General features: G+C 41.3%; 1 protein-coding gene across 7 annotated transcripts in view; it reads left to right on the top strand.

The window, feature by feature from the left end:
• LOC132883417 (RAS guanyl-releasing protein 2-like) overlaps positions 1-18,442 on the top strand; it is a 111,882-nt gene that overhangs the window by 72,029 nt on the left and 21,411 nt on the right. For 5 of the 7 annotated variants that reach the window (XM_060917040.1, XM_060917042.1, XM_060917041.1 and 2 more), the window contains 2 exons: positions 1,097-1,160; positions 1,971-3,270. In XM_060917040.1, the coding sequence (XP_060773023.1) occupies positions 1,097-1,155 (59 nt within the window). In that variant the 3' untranslated portion in view covers positions 1,156-1,160; positions 1,971-3,270. Of the gene's footprint in view, positions 1-1,096; positions 1,161-1,970; positions 3,271-18,442 lie in introns of those variants that run through there. The other 2 variants (XM_060917044.1, XR_009654322.1) reach the window with 2 other exon arrangements.

The following is an 18,442-nucleotide window of genomic DNA, read 5'->3' on the forward strand; positions in this document are numbered from 1 at the left end:
CTCACTTTGATTTTTTTGACAGTGGATAGGACTGTGAGAGATGTTGATTTTTGCAATGGCTGTGAAGAAAATCTGCTTGAAATTTGCTGAGTCTTGGGAACCAAGACTTATTATCAGACTTGTTCACATGCAACTCACACAATCACTGTATCGCTATAAGCTCTGTCTTAAGCGGCCACTGACTTTCCCTGGGTATATTCACTGTCTTATACTGTATGTACACTGACTGTCCTGAGCAGGAGCTCAGATTGCAGTTGCTAAAATTGTAATAATTTATTGATATAAGGTGTTTTGTGGTCAGTGTACTACACTACTGTAGTGCGTCATGTGGTAATGCATTATATAACAATGCAGCTTTCATAAACATGACCATATATCAGTTGTAATCATGTTCTATGCATATACCTGCAACTCTGATCATATCAATTTCAGTTACAAATAAAATGGTTTTGAAAGTTCCTACTTTTAAAACATATTTTTGAAATGGTAATTTTCTTTAAAAGATTTCATTTATAACATGTCTCTGACAGCTCAAAATGCATCTCCAGGCATTTAAAAACCCCTGGCCTTACCAGGTTGACGTCGCCCCCCCTTCCCTTTTTCCTGGATCCGCCCCTAGGTTCAGACTGTTGGGTAATTTGTAAGGGAAATATTTTTCTCCATACTGGGCAGGAACAGGAATGCTGTTTTGCACATATGCAGACATTCTTCCTCATGCACGCGCACACACACACACACACACACACACACACACACACACACACACACACACACACCTACCTACCTCTATAGGAGCTGTCAAGAGAGGGGTGAGTTGGCACAGTTAATTGCTTCCTCGTCCTTGGATGAGGCTTGAATATGCGTGTGTAGATGTGCGTGTGTGTTTGTGTGTGTCTACAAATTGGCTTCAGAAAGTTCTGTCTCACCAAGTGACAGCTAGCTCCGTCTAGCACATTGCACGATCATCTTTCTATTTCCGGCTGCCTCTCATCAGACTAGCATTCTGTCAAATTAGTGTTTTAGCTCAGCACTCAGGAAAACTGATAAATAGCTCCACGCTTAAAAAAAAAAATCATGTGTCTGTGATTTTCTTTAGTCATTGCAGAGGAGGACACGGAGGCACTGAGGGAGGCGGTGTTTGATGTCCACCTATAATCCAGGTACATCACAGAGTTACACATCAACTACTTGATCCAGTAATAGTTTTATCATTTTTATTGGAATTTTAAATAAATAAATAAATAACTCAAATCCTGGGGTATATGTTTGAGGTGTAATGCAGTGCCATTATCTGTATTCTGTGTCTGGATTTGGATTTAAACCTGAAGTAGGTGTGGCCTAAACTGAAAATGTTCCCTCCCACCCATCACCCAGCTCTCTCTTATCATACAACACCTACTAACTAGAGTGTGAAGGCTAACGCATGCGTTCTCTGAGACATGTGAAGCCAGCTAGCCTCATCTTGTTGTCTTGTGAACTGCTGCTCATGTTGCATCACAGGGCAGTTTAACACACGTGGAGGAAAGCTCCATCTGCCCCCTTCTACATACATGAACTCATAGACACCCATGATTGGCTAGTGTGACTGTGATTGATGGGGAGAAAGAGTATGTCATGGCCAGTTTTAGCTCTGGCATCATTGAACTCACAATCTCCTTTAATCCTGGTGATGCAGTTGTTATTTTTATTTGTACATTCCAAACCAGATTTCCAAAAATTAAAAAAACTATAGTTTAAACGAATGAGAAATGAATAGACGGCGTAAATGTGTATTTGTCCGACCAGATTCATATCTGACCTCTCACTCACGCCAGCATATAAGTGTTTGGTTCCCAGTCCTGACACCTCTTGCCTCAACCAGATGCATCTTCTATTTGTATCTGAATTTGCTTCTATTGTTCAGAGCACATTATCTGTACATTCTGAATAATCTATTCGTATCTGGTTACATCTCTAACATCGATATCCAGCACGACATCATGTAAGCACGAACAACCACTGACAGGAACGTCATCATTGTTCATGGCTTCCAGGTTCTTGGCAGAAGATTAACCTTGGAAAAATATCCAGCCTTCCTTTCACCACAGCTCAACTCTAATCCTAATCATACAGAGAAAAAAAAGCCTGAAGGCGATGAGTATAAAAGACACTTTTACCACCACCATGACCACCACCAACACCGCTGGTCTGTTAATAGCCTGAATCAGACGTCATCCTGCGATTTTACCACTCAGAAAAGATCATGTCTGATGTCCAGACACAGTTCCAGGACGAAGATGTCAGCATGCTTCCATCTTGTGGGTGAGAGCTGCAAGTGCAAAGCAGATCACAAAGCACTTGTTCCTCTTTGCTTGCTTTATTTTTTTCCTCCTTTGAAGGTTATCTGGAATGTGATATTTTTATAGGTATTATCTCTTTGTCAATCGTGTTAGTGTTTTTCTATTTCAAGTTTAAAAGTAATCTTTTAGTCATTTGTGAGACTAATAAGAGAGCAAAGCCTGTTATTAAAAGATTAAATGATTAAAAAGGTTGAAAGGAAATTATGAAGTTTATATTTATAATCATAAAACATTCATATCATGCTTTATTGCATTCATAAGGAAAGACACATCATAATTATTTATGAAAATACATTACACCTTATATAGTATGATATATACAGTACTATGCAAAAGTCTTAGGCACACATAAAGAAATGCTGTTGACCAAAAATGGCTTAAAAAGTAAGGAAATTAAATGTTTCAACATTTAAAAATTCTATAAACAACAGTAAGCCATAATAAATGAAACAAAGTCAGTATTTGGTGTGAGACAACCCTTTGCTTTAAAAAAAAAATAGTAGTCTGAGGTCCAGTGAGTGCAGTTTGATGCGGAAATGAGCTGTAGGTTTTACTGAGCATCTTACAGAACCAGCCACAGTTCTTCTGGACACTTTGAGTGTCACACTCGCGTCTTCATTTTGCACCAAAACCCAGCAGCCTTCATTATGTTTTCTTTTTTTAATCTGAAAAGTGGTCTGTTATGTAATATGCTGCTCAGATACAAACTTTTTTTCCTGTAACATTTAATTTTGTGCTAAAAAGCTAATGTTTGGACTCTAAGATGTTTTTGTACTGAATCGATAATGTATTTCCATCCGTCCATTATCCGTAACTGCTTATCCTGTTCAGGGTCGCGGGCAAGCTGGAGCCTATCCCAGCTGACTACGGGCGAAAGGCGGGGTACACCCTGGACAAGTCGCCAGGTCATCACAGGGCTGACACATAGACACAGACAACCATTCACACTCACATTCACACCTACGCTCAATTTAGAGTCACCAGTTAACCTAACCTGCATGTCTTTGGACTGTGGGGGAAACCGGAGCACCCAGAGGAAACCCACGCGGACACGGGGAGAACATGCAAACTCCGCACAGAAAGACCCTCATCAGCCACGGGGCTCAAACCCAGACCTTCTTGCTGTGAGGCAACAGTGCTAACCACGACACCACCGTGCCGCCCTCAATAATGTAGAAGTCATAAAATAGAAAAATGTAATAAAGTTTGTAAGGAAAAAAAAATAGGGGGCCTAAGACTTTTGCACAATACTCTCTGTGTGTGTGTGTGTGTGTGTGTAAAACACTAAGGCAAAAAAAAAATCTTAAACATTCTGGGAAAATAATTTGTGAAACTTTTGGAAATATTTCTACAACTAAACCTAATGCGCTCTGGGGCTGAATTTCTTGATTATTAGTGATTTAGTATGTTATAAGCGCTGCTTATAATGCATTCTAACAGCAATTTATAAATGCATCACCATACATTTTGCTAAAAATAAAACAACAACTGTATGTCCTTTTCATAAATGATTATGCCTTATGAATGCATTATGACGTTATGAATGTTATGGCCTTCATTGAAAGTGCTACCTGAATATGCAAAGGGAAAATTGGGTGAACACATTCTAGTAAGCCCATACTATTTATGAATATTCAGTATTTATTAGAATATATAAGTCTAATAATGCCTCATAAGGCTGTAATAATACACTGTGGCTAAATTAATGCAAGTCCATCCATCCATTATCTGTAGCCGCTTCTCCTGTACAGGGTCGCAGGCAAGCTGGAGCCTATCCCAGCTGACTACGGGCGAAAGGCGGGGTACACCCTGGACAAGTCACCAGGTCATCACAGGGCTGACGCATAGACACAGACAACCATTCACACTCACATTCACACCTACGGTCAATTTAGAGTCACCAGTTAACCTAACCTGCATGTCTTTGGACTGTGGGGGAAACCGGAGCACCCGGAGGAAACCCACGCGGACACAGGGAGAACATGCAAACTCCACATAGAAAGGCCCTCATCGGCTGCTTGGCTCAAACCCAGAACCTTCTTGCTGTGAGGCGACAGCGCAAACCACTACACCACCGTGCCGCCCTCGATAATGTAGAAGTTAATGCAAGTGTCACAGTATATTTATTATAATGCCATGTGTTGGACTGGACAATTTTTATAACTCATAATGACACGCGTATGTAGCACCTAGCTTCCAATCCCTCAAACCCTCAGAGGTTAAGTATATGTGTGTCCTTGTTTTTTCCATAACTAATCAGGAATTAAGAGTTTTCAAAGAGTATTACAAAAGTAATAGATATTTTGCCATTGCCTCAAAGCGGAGCTCCTGATGAGTGAATGAACAAAATATTTGCAAGGGCACAAAATCGACCTGAATAGAATAGTAATATTATTATCGCATATGAACCATCGAATTGTGTAGTGACGCCTATTTCACATCAGTAAATTGCTGCATTGTCTTGTGACAGTGGTACCAGTAATGAGATACACATCACTGTTACAAATACATATTTATTCCTTTCTTTGGCACCAGAAACAACACCATGACATTTCTTATGGTGTGACTCTGCCGGGTGCCTGGTGGACAGCAGTGAACCAGCGGTTTCACTTTACATCATTATTATATGGTTACAGTTGAATATTATCAGACAAAAGAACTAATCAGTATTGATGCGCAGTAGGGTGCATCAGTTGCCCCCTAAAAATGAAAAGTTCCTCTGATCATGATGCATTTTTGTTTTTATGTTTCTTTTGGTAAGAAAACACACTGGGTGAAATATTTTGACAAAATTCAAAAGTTTAATGGTGGCACCAGGAGCTCAAAGTTATGGAAAAAGCTGCTATTTTATGACTTTTATGACAAAATTCCCATCACTTTTCATGAAACATTATGGCACCTTATAGAGTATACCAAATATCTTAGATACACATTTTTAGTACATATTCTAAATATATTATCCAGCACAGTTTGAGTTTTAGCTGTTCATTGAATCATTGTTCAAGTACTTTTCAACAATACAAATGTATTATGAATCACATTAATGCTTCTCAATCCCTTGCAAAGGTTCTTAACATGATCTCTGGCTCACAAGAAATCAATAAATGGAGTCCAACATTGTGATTCAAACCTTACGCGAAAACATAAAATAAGCGTTTTTTGGCAAAAAATGAACCTCATGGTGCCACCATTAGACTTCTGAATATGGTCAAAAAAATTTACAGGATGTCTTTATTGGTGAAAAGGAACACCCAAACAAAAATGCATCAGATTTTATGAAAGTGGGGGCAACTGATGCACCCTAATACGCAGTAGTTTTAGGTTATCTCAAACTAAGGAAAGATGCTCATGATTGCTATTAAAATGTACAGTAATTATGTTTACAAGAGTGTGCACAGCAGAGTAAGAAATCGTTCAGGTAAAAAAAAAAAGCATACAATGCAAAGATATGTTGCCTGCTCTGAAAATAAAAACAGTTGGATAAAAACTACTCTGTCTAAAGGAAGCTCTGTATGTCACGTATGAACCATATGCCACATATTAAACAGCAAAGTATTTTAGCCACACCCACTTCGCTACTTCAACAATGCTATTTGAATAAGATCGATATGTAGGAAATAATTGCACATTTAAAAAAAAAACACATTGAGTGTAGCCTGTTTCATCGGGTTTGCAAGTCATGACAGAAAAGGGTCCGGTTACATGGGTATGTTCCAAATGTGGCTAGTTTTTACCCTGTAAATTCCTAAGTCTACTAAGAAGACTGGGATTTGAAAATGACCACATTCAGTACCATGTTACCAGACAAGAGAAGTTGTTTCAATGTTGAGAAAATCACAAACTTTACACATGAACTTGGCTGCACTCAATATGTTTAAAGACAGAGCGAAAATAATTTATTACATATCAATCTTATTAAAATAGCGTAGTGATATCAGCTTTTTTGAAATACATTGCTGCAGAAATGTGATATGTCGAGTGTTTGAAAAAGTGAAAGTTTGATACTATACTATACAACATACGCTTGTGCCAGAACATTGATATTCAACATATACAGTGGTGCTTGAAAGTTTGTGAACCCTTTAGAATGTTCTATATTTCTGCATAAATATGACCTAAAACATCATCAGATTTTCACACAAGTCCTAAAAGTAGATAAAGAGAGCCCAGTTAAACAAATGAAACAAAAATATTATACTTGGTCATTTATTTATTGAGGAAAATGATCCAATATTACATATCTGTGAGTGGCAAAAGTATGTGAACCTCTAGGATTAGCAGTTAATTTGAAGGTGAAATTAGAGTCAGGTATTTTCAATTAATGGGATGACAATCAGGTGTGAGTGGGTTTTATTTAAAGAACAGGGATCTATCAAAGTCTGATCTTCACAACACATGTTTGTTGAAGTGTATCATGGCACAAACAAAGGAGATTTCTGAGGGCCTCAGAAAAAGCATTGTTGATGCTCATCAGGCTGGAAAAGGTTACAAAACCATCTCTAAGGAGTTTGGACTCCACGAATCCACAGTCAGACAGATTGTGTACAAATGGAGGAAATTCAAGACCATTGTTACCCTCCCCAGGAGTGGTCGACCAACAAAGATCACTCCAAGAACAAGGCGTGTAATAGTTGGCGAGGTCACAAAGGACCCCAGGGTAACTTCTAAGCAACTGAAGGCCTCTCTCACATTGGCTAATGTTAATGTTCATGAGTCCATCATCAGGAGAACACTGAACAACAATGGTGTGCATGGCAGGGTTGCAAGGAGAAAGCCACTGCTCTCCAAAAAGAACATTGCTGCTCGTCTGCAGTTTCCTAAAGATCATGTGGACAAGCCAGAAGTCTATTAGAAAAATATTTTGTGGACGGATGAGACCAAAATAGAACTTTTTGCTTTAAATGAGAAGCATTATGTTTGGAGAAAGGAAAACACTGCATTCCAGCATAAGAACCTTATCCCATCTGTGAAACATGGTGGTGGTAGTATCATGGTTTGGGCCTGTTTTGTAGCATCTGGGCCAGGATGGCTTGCCATCATTGATGGAACAATGAATTCTGAATTATACCAGCGAATTCTAAAGGAAAATGTCAGGACATCTGTCCATGAACTGAATCTCAAGAGAAGGTGGGTCATGCAGCAAGACAATGACCCTAAGCGCACAAGTCGTTCTACCAAAGAATGGTTAAAGAAGAATAAAATAAATGTTTTGGAATGGCCAAGTCAAAGTCCTGACCTTAATCCAATCGAAATGTTGTGGAAGGACCTGAAGCGAGCAGTTCATGTGAGGAAACCCACCAACATCCCAGAGTTCAAGCTGTTCTGTATGGAGGAATGGGCTAAAATTCCTCCAAGCCAGTGTGCAGGACTGATCAACAGTTACCGGAAATGTTTAGTTGCAGTTATTGCTGCACAAGGGGGTCACACCAGATACTGAAAGCAAAGGTTCACATACTTTTGCCACTCACTGATATGTAATATTGGATCATTTTCCTCCATAAATAAATGACAAAGTATCCTATTTTTGTCTCATTTGTTTAACTGGGGTCTCTTTATCTACTTTTAGGACTTGTATGAAAATCTGATGATGTTTTAGGTCATATTTATGCAGAAATATAGAAAATTCTAAAGGGTTCACAAACTTTCAAGCACCACTGTAGAAGGTGCATGCAAAGCTTTTTCTATGAGACAGGGTTAATTTTATTTTTAATATTTTTAGCACATACAGTACTGTGCAAAAATCCTAGGTACATGTCAAGAAATGCTGTTGACCAAAAATAGCAAGTAATGAAATTAAATGTTTCAATGTTTAAAAAAAAAAATACTATAAACAGCAGTAAGAAGCAGCCAAGCCAAGAAGCCGTTATTTGTCACACGTACACTCAAGCACAGACTTGAGCACACAGTGAAATTTAACCTCTGCATTTAACCCGTCTGAAGCAGTGAACACACACATGCACACACAAGTGAGTAATGAGCACGCACACATACCCAGAGCAGTGGGCAGCTATGCTACAGCACCCAGGGAAGCCATAATAAACGAAACAAAGTCAGTATTTGGTGTGAGACGACCCTTTGCTTTAAAAAAAAAAAGTAGTCTGAGGTAAAATGAGTGCAGTTTTATACGGAAATGAGCTGTAGGTTTTACTGAGCATCTTACAGAACCAGCCACAGTTCTTCTGGACACTTTGTCACACTCGCTTCTTCATTTTGTACCAAAACCCAGCAGCCTTCATTATGCTTTCTTTTATAATCTGAAAAGTCGTCTCTTATGTAATATGCTGCTCAGATACATTTTTTTTCCTGTAACATTTAATTTTGTGCTGGAAAACAAACGTTTGGTCTCTAAAATGTTTTTGTGCTAACTCGATAATGCAGAAGTCATAAAATAGAAATCTATAACAAAGTTTGTATGAAAAAAAGAGGATGCCTCAGACTTTTACACAGTACTGTCGTTCTACTCAGTAGCATTTGTTACTCGGAACAATATACTTTGAAAACATGACTAACATCCTGTAAAAAAAAAAAAAAATCCATCATTTCACTATGGAACGGTTTAGAGTAATTTTGTTGAAAGTTTTGATTCCTTTAAATTTTTTGTGTTCAATTTTTGGTTCCGTGTAACCTTTCTCATCCCTGGTTATAACATTAAGATGTTTTTAGAATTGTCAATAAGCGCAATTGCTTTATAAATATGCCCAAGATATTCCTGATTATAAAGGTTGTTCAATCCACCAGTACATGGTACATGTCATTATAATGCATATTGACACTTGCATTCATAAGACGTTACTTATTAGAGCTTTATAACATGCTTACAAGAAATTATTACCAACCTATGAACAATTATAAGTATATTTACAATAATTTATTGTATAGGCTTCATCGAAAGTGTGAACGAAAAATGCATTCCTTTACTCTAATGGTGCTGAGATCTTCAGAGCTCAGTGTAAAGCCAGCTTGTGTTTTCATTGTGAGTTGTTCACCATTGACTGCAATATATTTCATGCTAAAACCTGAATAATGTACAGTTTAAAGCTTGTGGGAAAATAAATTCATGTGCTGTACATACTCTATGTACTTATTTTTTTTGAATGACCATACTAGCTTAAGTGGACATTGGAATGGATATGTTTAAGATTTATCTTGAGATAAATGGTTTTTTATATATAGTTATATAGTTAAGTCATGAGATCTAGAAAATGTTCATTCTCAGAACACTTCCATTAACTGAACCATGAATGTTGGCAATCCAGTTGATATTGTCCTGAAAAAAAGTGCTTCAAATATGAACGTTAATGTAAAGGTTTTTTTTTTTGCCATGTCCTTGCTATTGTATTCCAAGTGCACTGTCAGTATGCTATACTGTACATATTTAATGTCTTTTTGATTTTTAAATTTTTTTAGCATGCACTATGAACATTTTTATACTACTATATATATAAAAGTATATGAAAGTACAGTGAACTTGCTTTCTAATGTTCTGATGTGTTCAGTGCCGTGTGTTATCATGATAATTTATGATTCTATTATTGTACAAGTCTAGTCAGATGTTTTACAGTCTCTCAACAGGCAAGACTTCCATATAAGAAATGAAATATAAGGTTATTAATGTGTGCCTGCTGCCTGTCACTTCTTTCTCTCTTTCTTTGTTCGCTCTATTTTGTGCACACTTGCATCGACACGGGTAAAATAAAACCTGCATGTCCACGTACAATGATTTGTCAGTTGATTATTTAATCAATAACATCACTTTATTGAATTATACACATCACTTTTCATGAAGTCAATTAATAAAAGGTCATGAAAATGTGTAATCATTGGCAAATTGCAATATAAGAGGAATAAAACACAGTGGAACATGATGCTATTGGAAAAGGGTCAACTTCAGGCCTTTAACAGGGTTTTAACTCCTAAAAATCTGTCATCACTCCAGCATGTCATTGATTATTCTCCTGTAACAGCACGCCCCATTAAATTGAGCAGACTGGGAATGGGAAAAGAAGACTTTCTATAAGTCTAGCATTCATGAAGCATTATAACTGCTATATTGTATTATATTTACAACCCCATTTCCAAAAAAGTTGGGATGTTTTGTAAACTGTAAATAAAAACAGAATGTGATGATTTGCAAATCATGGAAACCCTATATTTCACTGAAAATAGTGCGAAGACAACATTTTAATGTTGAAACTGAGAAATGTTATTGTTTTCTGAAAAATATGTGCTCATTTTGAATTTGATGTCAACAAAACATTTTAAAAAAGTTGGGGCAGGGGCATGTTTACCACTGTGTTGCATCACCTCTACTTTTAACAACACTCTGTAAATGTTTGGGAACTGAGGAGACCAATTGCTGTAGTTTTGAAAGAGAAATTTTGTTCCATTCTTGCCTGATATACAATTTCAGTTGCTCAACAGTTCGGGGTCTCCTTTGTCGTATTTTGCGCTTCATAATGCTCCAAATGTTTTAAATGGGAGACAGGTCTGGACTGCAGGCAGGCCAGTTTAGCACCCGGACTCTTTAACTATGGTGCCATGCAGTTTTAATGTTTGCAGAAAGCGGTTTGGCATTGTCTTGCTGTAAGAAGGAAGGCCTTCCCTGTAAAAGACACTGTCTGGATGACAGCATATTGCTCCAAAACCTGTACTGTATACATCATTCAGCATTAATGGTGCCTTCCCAGATGTGCAAGCTACCCATGTTGTGCACTAATGCTGATAACAAGCTGGATAGTCCCTCTCCTGTTTATCCCAGAGGATGTGGTGTCCATGATTTCCAAAAAGAATTTAAAATTTCGATTTGTCAGACCACAGGACAATTTTCCACTTCACCTCAGTCCATTGTAAAAGAGTTTGGGCCCAGAGAAGGCGACAGTGTTTCTTGATATTGTTTATATATGGGTTTAACTTGCATTTACGGATGCAGTGACAAACTGGATTCACAGATGATGGCTTTCTGAAGTGTTCCTGAGCCCATACAATGATTTCCACTACAGAATTATGTCTGTTTTTAATGCAGTGCCGCCTGAGGGCCAGAAGATCACAGACATCCAACATTGTTTTTCTAAGCAATCTCTTGCGTACAGAGATTTCTCTGGATTCTTTCAATATTTTATCTATCATAGATGATATAATTTTACATTGAGGAACGTGATTCTTAAATTCTTGCACTGTTTGCCCACGCAGTCTTTCACAGAGCAGTGAACCCCTCCCCATCTTTACTTCTGAGAAACTCGGCCTCTCTGGGATGCTCTTTTTATACCCAATCATCCAGTCTTTTGTTGCCCCTGTCCAAAATTTTTCTGAAACGTGTTGCTGGCATTAAATTCAAAATGAGCATCTATAGTTTTCAAAAAACAATAAAATTTCTCAGTTTCAACATTTGATATTTTGTCTTTGTACTATTCTTAGTAAAATATAGGGTTTCCATGATTTGCAATTAATTCCATTCTGTTTGTATTTATCGTTTACACAACATCCCAAAGTTTTTGGAAACGGGGTTGTACATATTGTATGTAATACCTTATAATGCCTGTATTAATACATCTACATATAAAATGGACATTAATGTTATAATGCACTATAAGACAACAGGTCCTTAGAAGGTTTAAGAGATGTGAGCTTGTTCAAAGCATCTTTAAGGTGAATTCAATGTCATTTCAATGGATGATACCTGATGAAATCACATCTAGCTTCCCAGGTGAATGCATGTTGTTTTGAAGTCTAAAGGAAGCTCATCAGTCGACTACATAGGTGTATTCATAGGTGTATCAGTCTATGGTCACACTTGCACACATGAAGGTCATATCTACAATAAACTACAGACAGTCACGTCATGTTATAATGCGTTCATAAAGCATTATACAGTACATATTGTTATATTTAATAGGAAAATTCATTATACTTTATTACCTCTACCAGCTTTATTGGACAAGGTTATGTTTTTGCCTCCATTTGTTTGTTCCCAATGTAACTCAAAAAGTAGTGAATGGATTTTGATGACGTTTGGAGGAAAGGTGAGCTCTGGCACAAGGAACAATTGATTTGATTTTGATCCAAATCCAGACATGTATCTGGATCCAGGATCTGGATATGTGTGAGGGTCCAAGATTTTTTTGCCTGTTCCTAACATAAATCAAAAAGTAGTGAACGGATTTTGATGAAAATTGGTGAACAGTATTATCCTAGGTTCCAGTGATTTGATTTTAATGTTGATAATATTTATCTTTATTATGCCTTATTAATTAACACCATAGATTTTAAGTTGTGTTCATAATATATATAAGAACCAAGCCCCACTTAGTGCACATAGTGCATTCATGAGAAGGTATAATGGTGATATAATGTGCTATATATATATAAATATTTATATATTTTCCGAAACATATAAAATCTTAATGGCAGGGACCTTTTGCTAATTGGAGATTACTTGCATATAGAGCAAAAGTTTTTATTTCTGTATCAATAAATCTGAATGTAAAAAGAAGTTCCAAACAGTTCATGAATGTAAAATAGCAACTGTATTATTTAGTCAACCTACTAAAGAAGCAGAGCTATTGACTAATATAAGTGTGACTGATGGTTTTCGTGAATCTCTTTTGCACTAAAGCACTAACCAGGTTTAAAAACACGCTGTTGTTGTTGTTGGCTCCTTCGATCTCGAAAGATCATGGTGATCTGCGCCAGGGGTCATCCATCAGTTGTCAAGTTGCAGCACCTAGTATGACTGTATAGGCTGATGCGTGAGCCACATGGTCTGCTACAGTTGCTGCAGGTAAAGTTGCTTGGTCAGGTGTCTGTTGATGCCGTCTGCAGTCTCCGCTGTCATCGGAGCCTCCTCTCCCCCCACCGTGTCTCTCTCTCCTTTCCTCGGCTTCCCCAACAATGGCCTTGGTGGTGGACCGCCAGCCGGCGCGGTCTGAGGCTGCTGTCTCCAGGTCTGCGGGGTTGAAGCCACCTGCCCTCAGGTCACGCTTGCAGACGTCCTTGTAGCGTAAGAAGGTGGTTCAATTGAGGACAGGAGCGAGTTTTGCACTGCGAAACCTACACCATAGAGTCAGTGCTCATGTGGCTCCTGCCCCTGCCAGAAGAATGTGTAATTCTTCTCCTTGAGGCTACCAATGGAGGGGAGCCTCGTCTCCTGCAGCGCAGCAATGTCGATGTTGAGTCTCTGTAGCTCCCGATCGATGATTGCTGTTTTCCTGGCATCGTTAATTTGCTGGAGGCCATCAGCAGCAGCAGCAGCAGCAGCAGCGGTCACTCGAAACAAGTATGACTGTCCTCTCAGTGGGTTTTCTACTTGTGGATCTTCAGGTGGCTGTAGAGACCAATCCTTGATCCACATATTTTGGTGCAGTGTGGGCACGGGAAAGTAGAGGTGGTGGGTACTGCTGGAGCCTTTTCCATGTGATCCTTTCGGCGCTGCCGCATTGCTTGTGTGGCACGGTGGAGTTCGTTTTCATGGTGTGCTGCACCCTCATGCACTGCTTTCCTCCAGCTATGTCTGTCCATGGCCAGATCCTCCCAGTTACTAGATGTTATGTTGAACTTCTTTAGGTTGGTCTTGATGTTGTCTTTGTAGCATTTCTTTGGGCCGCCAGGGGCACGCTGACCTTCTTCTAGTTGGGAGTACAGGATCTGCTTTGGGAGACGGGTGTCTGGCATGCGGATGACATGGCCTGTCCAGCGGAGTTGGTGCTTCATTATGATAGTTGTGATACTGGGTATATTTGCCTCCTCCAGGATGCTGATGTTGGTGCGTTTGTCCTGCCAGTTGATCTTCAGGATTTTTCGCAGGGACCTTTGATGGAATTGTTCTAGAGCTTTTAGGTGTCTGCTGTATGTGGTCCATGTTTCTGCTCCGTACAACAGCGAGGGAAGAACAACAGCTTTGTAAACCAGGATTTTAGTTTGAGGTCTCAGGTCTCTGTCATCAAAGACTCTTTTTCTGAGCTTGGCGTAAACTCCAATGGCACAGCTCAGGCGGTGATTGACCTCAGAGTCTATGTCAGCTTTGGAGGAGAGCAGACTGCCAAGGTAGGGGAAGTGGTCCACATTCTCCAGTGTAGCATCCTGTACTTTGATGGTGGGCTGAGTTAAGGGCTGGTTGGGTGATGGTTGGAACAGGACCTGTGTCTTCTTGATGTTTAATGCCAAACCCAGGGCTGTGTATGCCTTGGCAAAGGCATTCAGGATGCTCTGGAGTTCATCTGGGGAGTGTGATACAATGGCATTATCGTCTGCATACTGAAGTTCCACACAGCAAAATCCCCAGTGTTGAATTAACACCCAGAGTGTTGAGTTAACACCTTACTGTGTTTATATAGATCCAATTGGACACAAATTAACACTGTCAGAGTTAATTTGTGTCCAATTGGATCTATATAAACACAGTAAGGTGTTAACTCAACACTCTGGGTGTTAATAGATTTGACAAAGGCTTTTGACAGATCTATGAAGGCCATGTACAGGGGCAGCCCTTGTTCGCGGCACTTTTCTTGTAGCTGGCGGGCAGTGAAGATCATGTCTGTTGTTCCTCTGGATGGGCGGAAACCACATTGAGATTCTGGGAGTAATTCCTCAGACAGTGGAAGCAGGCGGTTGGCAACTATGTGGGCAAGGACTTAGCCAGTTGTTGATAGAAGTGAGATGCCCCTGTAGTTTCCACATTCAGCTTTGTCCCCTTTCTTGAAAATGGTGACAATCTGGGCATCACGGAGCTCTGAGGGTAGCTCCTGTCTCTCCCAGACCTTGAGAAGCAGCTGGTGGATGTGGTGCCAGAGCTTTGGTCCCCCTTCCTTTAAGATTTCTGAGGAGATCCCATCAGGACCAGTGGCCTTGTTGTTCTTTAGGCTCCTAATGGATTTGGCAACCTCAGTTATGGTGGGAGGAACACCCAGGTCTTCTCTGATGGGCATTTGGGGATCTGGCTCAAGATGTCTGGTGCAGCTGAGCCGTCCCGGTTCAAGAGCTCTTGGAAATGCTGTTTCCAGTGTGTGTTGATGGCTGAGTTGTCTTTTAGAAGTGTCTTCCCATCCTTTGAGCGCAGGGGATTTAAGCCATGGTGGCTGGGGCCATAAACGGCTCTCGTAGCACTGAAAAATCCTCTTGTGTCTCCAGAGTCTGCAAGTCTTTGGAGTTCCAGAGCCTTTTCAGTCCACCAGGTGTTTTTTAGTTCCCTCACCTGACTCTGAACTTAAGCCTTAGCCCTAGAGTGAGCTATCCTTTTGACCTCACTTGTTGTGTCATTTTGCCAGGCCTGGAAGGTTTTTCGTTTTTTGGAGATAAGATCTTCTATCTCTGTGTCATGCTCATCGAACCAGTCTTGGTGTTTTCTAGACTTATATCCAAGGGTGGATTCACAGGAGTCAAGGATGGTGGAGTTGAGAAGGCCCCAGTGCTCTTCGATGTTGTCGGGGTACTCTTGCTGAAGGCTTTTCCCAAGGCAGTCCTGAAGTTGCTGCTGGATGGCAGTATCATTCAGGTTGTCAAGGTTCAGCCTTCGTTTGATCTGCTTCTTTTGAACCCACGTTGTTTTTCTAAGTTTGATGGACATTGTGGAACGGATAAGGCGGTGGTCAGTCCAGCAGCTGTCCGAGTTGATCATGGCCCTTGTGATGTTCACGTCACTGCGATCCCTGGCTCTTACAATGACATAGTCAATGAGATGCCATTGCTTAGAGTGGGGGTGTCTCCAAGATGCTTTGAGTTTGTTTTTCTGCCGAAACAGAGTGTTGGTGACTACGAGGTTGTGCTGAGTGCATGTACTTAGAAGCAGCACTCCATTTGAGTTTATGTTCCCCATGCCGTCCTTTCCTATTGTGCCTTTCCAAAGATGTTGATTCTGGCCAACCCTGGCATTGAAGTCCCCGAGGAGGATGATCTTGTCCACCCTGGAGATTTTAGACAGGATTTGGTCTAGGCAGGCATAGGTCTCTTTTTCTTCCACATCAGAGTCTAGGGTAGGAGCATAAGCACTCACTACAGTCGCTGTTTGGTTGTTGGTCAAGGCCAGGCAGATGGTCATGAGGCGCTCACTGATCCCCACGGGAAGCTCAGAGAGGTGCCTGACGAGCTGGTTCTTAATGGCAAAACCAACCCCATGGATCCTAGGCTCATCAGCATGTTTTCCTTTCCAGAAGAAGGTGTAACATCCCTTCTCCTCCTTCAGTTGCCCTTCGTCCGCCCGCCGGGTTTCCGAAAGGGCTGCTATGTCAATCCGGCATCTTCGTAGTTCTCTAGCGATGATGGCAGTCCGTCTCTCAGGTCTATCACTGGATGTGCAGTCCATCAGTGTGCGCACATTCCAGGCTCCAAAGTTTATTTGCTTGTGTTTCTGACCGCAGTATGGTGTTTCCTCTGGACGCGGTAATCCAGTCGGGTGGTGTAAGGCAAGCTATTTTTAGGGCACCTTTTCTAGCCCCTTCCCCATGAGGGGTGAGCAGAGTGAATCCTAAATAGGGCTGCTCAGTCGTGGGTGCAGCTGCTGAGGGGCTCCTTTGCCTTGGTCCAGGAGCCCGGCGACTGTATCTGGCACCCACCACCTAATGTGCCAGCTCATGACTAGGGGCTACCAGATTACACAATCCTGCCCCCGTCGCCATTTGCTGATCGCCATAGGACTTTAATCCTGGATGGTAGGGTGGAATCCCTTTCTGTAGAGGACGCTTGTGCGTGATGCTGTTTAAAGTGGGGAGGCTGGTGCACGGACAGCCACCACACGGTCCTTGGCAGGTCTGGGGCAAAATCCAGCGGCATGGAAACCAAGACAACTGGGGACCCAGCTCTGCTGCAGCCTTCAACCACCTTCCCAGCTGTTGTGATGCTCCCCACAGGTCAGCCACCATCATCCGCCTGTTCCGCTGTTGAGGACTTTTGCTTTTCTGTCAGGGTGTGCTCCCTTAGCCTTGCCTGAAAAGGCTGACCCACACGGCAGTGGTGCTATTTACCCATAACTGGGGCTGCACTCAAAAAAAAAAAAACATTGGATTTACTTAACAGAGTTATGGCAACCGGTCCAACGAAACTGTGTTAATTTAGATGTATTGAATACAGTTATGTGTTGAAAAACTCAACATAACTGTATTCAATACATCTAAATTAACACAGTTTCATGGGACCGGTTACCATAACTTGGTTAAGTAAATCCAATGTTTTTTTTTTTTGAGTGTGTGGCTGGTGGGGTCAGGGCGTATCCACCCTAAGGTGGGCCTGCACACCACGCCTCTGGGGCCCACTGCTGCTCCGAGATCCCCCACAGTTTAGCCTGGGCCCGCAAGGACCCAGTTACTATGTGTGGCCACGAGGAGGCACTGTAGGAGTCTTGGCGGTGGAGAGGCTATGTACCAGCAAGAGGAGACTTATGCACTCAGCTCCTCTTTTCGCCCTTGAAAGGGGGCTAGCTGGTGGCAGAAGCTGAAAGCAGAAAGTAGCAAGCAGAAGCGGCATGTAGCATGCACTAACTACAAGCACTACTACCTCAGTACTACTGCACTGTTCTGACGTTCCAGGTTGCCAGCCTCAAGGTTGGCGTCTTTGTCTTGTTTTCTTTCTTGCTCGGTGCAGTGATTACAGTCCGTCTTTTGGCTTTTGGCCTACTCTCCAAGCACCCATTGAAGTGGGCGGACTGTGGCGGGCCAACACCTTACTGGCTGGGTGCTGCCCAGCTTGAGGCGGGCGGTAGCTGGCCAGTGGGACGTGATGATCCCTCCCACCGTCAGAAGACAACCCATAGCACCATGAGCTTATGCCAATCCACTCTAGGCTTTGAACTCATAACTGCTGTCTTCCTGTGTTGTTGCTGCTGCTGGTAGCGGCACTGGAGTGACCTCTCAAGGGCGCAGGCCTGGGCGATGATATGGAGATCCTGGGATGCCCAGTCGTCAGGATCCCCCTCTTGGCTTTGCTGGCAGTCTCCAACGGAAAGGACGAGCCGATACTGTTTGCGACAGCACAGCTGCAGGAGTTGCCGGATAGTGACGCAGTGCGATGACCATCCGCCTTTGGGGCTCCACTCTGAATTTTTCTGTCGGGGTTGTCTCCCTTAGCCTTGTTCACTCCCGTGACAACCACAAGGCAGTGGTGCTATTTGCCCATAGCTG

Source organism: Neoarius graeffei, chromosome 3 (genome assembly GCF_027579695.1).
Source record: "Neoarius graeffei isolate fNeoGra1 chromosome 3, fNeoGra1.pri, whole genome shotgun sequence".
Lineage (NCBI taxonomy): Eukaryota > Metazoa > Chordata > Actinopteri > Siluriformes > Ariidae > Neoarius > Neoarius graeffei.